Source organism: Etheostoma spectabile, chromosome 6, assembly GCF_008692095.1.
Source record: "Etheostoma spectabile isolate EspeVRDwgs_2016 chromosome 6, UIUC_Espe_1.0, whole genome shotgun sequence".
NCBI lineage: Eukaryota > Metazoa > Chordata > Actinopteri > Perciformes > Percidae > Etheostoma > Etheostoma spectabile.
This window is the reverse complement of record NC_045738.1, coordinates 16,065,305-16,068,682: the sequence shown is the minus strand read 5'-3', so window position 1 is coordinate 16,068,682 and position 3,378 is coordinate 16,065,305. Positions and strand designations below refer to the sequence as shown.

Here is a 3,378-nt window from a genome sequence, read left to right as displayed (position 1 = left end):
AAGTTTTAAATGTGTTTTTAGCCTCTAAACATGATGAAAATGTCATTAAAAGTGCCTACCCATGTGCAGTGATTCCTTCTGTGAACACAGTGAATCTCACTGCTGTAGATGTGAAAGAAATCCCTGAAAGTTGTGTTAATCCAGCTGTGTGTAGTTTCAGTGTCGATAGTGCAAGGAGTGCTTTGGGGCCGTCTACAAACTACAACACCGAAAAGAGATACAAACATATTTAAAAAAAATAAGCAAATGCTTAATTTTTTTAAAGTAAGTGCTATAGTACAACTATCAAGAGACAAGTTATAATTTAGGTAACTACCTTATTTAATCATTAAATTGATAGCCAACATATTTTTGCTCTAACTCTTTTCTGTGTTTTGGTTTATAGACGTCCCTAAGCACTCTAACTGCCGTCTCAACACAGGAAATAAACAAAGCTGAATTAGCAGAACTTTCATGCATTTCTTCTACAGCAGTCAGATTCACCATGTTATCTTGGCAGGAATCACTGCACATGGTTAGGCACTTTTAATGACATTTTGAACATGTTTACAGGCTAAAAACACTTGTAAAACTTGCCCTGTTTAAGCCTGTTGGGAGCTAACTCTAGCAGGAGGATAACACGGTGTAGGCAGCTCCGATTTTTTAAATTTTTCTCTCTACTGACAACACTCCAAAGTTACAAACAACAGAGCTACGTGTTTAAACTCAACAGGGGGATGGATCTTTGTTGAACATGTAAATTATTTTTTTCTCTGTTTCACATCCTACAAATACTCACATTCCCACATGATATGCAACGATAGTGAATGATTAGCTCTGTTGGCGAAGCAGCTGGGTGTTATAGGATGTCATTTTCATTCACTACTCCTCAAACAGGCAGCCTTCATGTAACAATAACTGTCTTTTTCCTATGAGGCCCCATTTCATGGATCCATCAATTCTCATTATTTTTTAGCTTTTGAAACAATCGTTTTAATGATGACCTCCTTCAGAGGACATCTTTATTTTCACGCTCATCCGAGATGCTATTCATCACTAATGCTTCTTGGAAGGACACACATGAAGAGTGGAAAAGCAAAAAACATGACAGCAAAATGTTAGAATATAATAATGAATACTAGGGCTGCAACTAATGATTTTTCATTTTAATTAATGTGCTGATTTGTTTTTTTCAATTAATCTGTTAATTGTTTGGTCTATAAAATATAAGAAAACTGAAAAAATACTCATCACAAATTTCTAGAGCCCAAGTCTTCTTTTGACCAACCAACAGTCCATAGGCCAAACATATTTAATATAATATAATTTTACACCAAGACCAATGGTATATTTCTTACATTTGATAAGCTGAAACCAATATATTGGACATGTTTGCTTAAAAATGGACTTAAATGATTAATCCATTTACAAAATACTTGCTTAAATGAATTAAGCGTGGTGTGGGCCTGGTGTGGGCCTGGGAATTCAATGATAAGATTCAGTGTTTGTGAACTCACCGGACGTTGCCATTGTAGATGTTGAAGGTTAGACAGACAATGCCGAACAGGATGCCGAGGCCAGCGAAGACGGACACAGCGGCAAACAGCTTCTGAGACAAGAACCTGTACTCTTCAATCACCACTGTCCGATCAGCCGGAGGTCCAGCACCTTAATGGAAAGGAAAAGAGAAAGAAATGTGAAAAAATAAAATGCTTCTGGTCCCATTCTCTCTCAATTACAGGTGCCATTTCCCTTTAATAACTTTGCTTAGAGCTCCTAAAGAATAGCTAATCTAATCTAAATGATTAATATGTGAACAGCCAACTCAATCTTTTTTGTATCTTCCAATGTTCCTCTTCTAAACAAAGGAATTTTACAGCTCCCAGTAAAACGGGCAATAGAAAACAAAGTACAACCAAATGCAACACTATGTCTTCCAGGAGCGACTGTCTGAAAATGTGTGCCCTTATCCCCGTATTTGAATGATTTAACGTCCTCTTCCAGTGTGGCCGTTCAGAACAGCTATAAACACTTTTGATTTCAGACATGGTCGCACAACAAAACACATCTATTGCTGTTCGTACATGACTTTTGACATTCAAATGGACGAGTGTACAATTTTAAGGCTCTTGTCTTTTATTTGTATGTATTTCCATTTTATACTACTTCATACTTCCAATTCACTACATTTCAGAGAGAAATTCTGTACTTTTCCTTCTCTGCATTTATTTAAGAGCTATAGTTTTGTTACTTTTCAAATTAAGATTTTACACATATGATCAGAAATACTTTATTGATCCCTGAAGGGAAAATCAGTTCATAAAATATGATGCCAACAGTATATTAAGTAATTAAATAAGTTCCATCTTAAACAACAACATCATTTAAGTATGACTTACGTAATAGTCTAGCTTACCAGATGTGCAGTGCTGGGATGAAGCCTGACATCTGGCATATCACTCCCCTTCTGCTATCTCTGCTATCTTTTCTGCAAGGGCACCATCACTAAATTGGAGGCTTAGCACCACCCAGGATTGATTTAAAAAATACAAGCCAGTGGCTTTTCCTCTTTCACAGAATAGATAAGCGGTGTGGCCGGACCATACTCCGGCGCTGTGAAGATTGGTCTCGCAATCTAGTTATGCGAGACATATTAACACATCAATAATAATGAACCAATAGTATAGCACTCTTCATTATGAGTACTTTTACTTTTGATACTTCAAATACATTTGGTTGCTACTAACTTTTTGACATTTAGAATGCAGGACTTTAACTTTTAATGGAGTATTGTTACACTGTGGTATGGCTACTTTTACTCAACTAAACGATTCAAATACTTCTTCCACCACAGCATACAGTTCAGTAGTGTACACATGTATACTCCACAAAACACTGACACTGCTGAAGTACAGCGAAGTAACAAATACAACCAACTTCAACTGTGACCAATGATTTATACATAAATGTCAATTTCATTACTATACTGTAATGCAATGTAAGCAAGCAGAAAACTTTGGTGTTAGTAAAGAGTAAAAGAAGTTTGTGTTTATACAAACTACCCAATTATTTATGCTTGTGTAGCTGTAAACCTAAAGAATTCCTCAACCAGGAGAGTTAAAAGAGGCGCAGATGGACAGGGAGTCTACCCTCAACAGCCTCCAACTATCTGTCTGTCCAATTCTGGGACTGCTTGCAGATTTGTGTGTCTATGTGTGTATGTGTGTGCACTCCCGAAAAATGCTAATAAGGACTGTATATATACTGTATGCAGATTAAGCACCTATACAGTAAGCATAAATGCTCAAGGGGGTGCATGTGAGCGCAGGGGAGCATTTACTGTATGTGTGCATATAGTGTGATTAGTATGTGTGTGTGTGTGTGTGTGTGTGTGTGTGT

At 36.9% G+C, this 3,378-nt stretch overlaps 1 protein-coding gene across 2 annotated transcripts in view; it reads right to left on the bottom strand.

Annotated features, from left to right (window-relative positions):
• Window positions 1-3,378, bottom strand: part of gabbr1a (gamma-aminobutyric acid (GABA) B receptor, 1a) — a 59,076-nt gene that overhangs the window by 14,612 nt on the left and 41,086 nt on the right. For both annotated transcript variants that reach the window (XM_032517783.1, XM_032517784.1), the window contains exon 16: window positions 1,497-1,647. In XM_032517783.1, coding sequence (XP_032373674.1) covers window positions 1,497-1,647 — 151 coding nt within the window. The remainder of the gene's footprint in view (window positions 1-1,496; window positions 1,648-3,378) is intronic.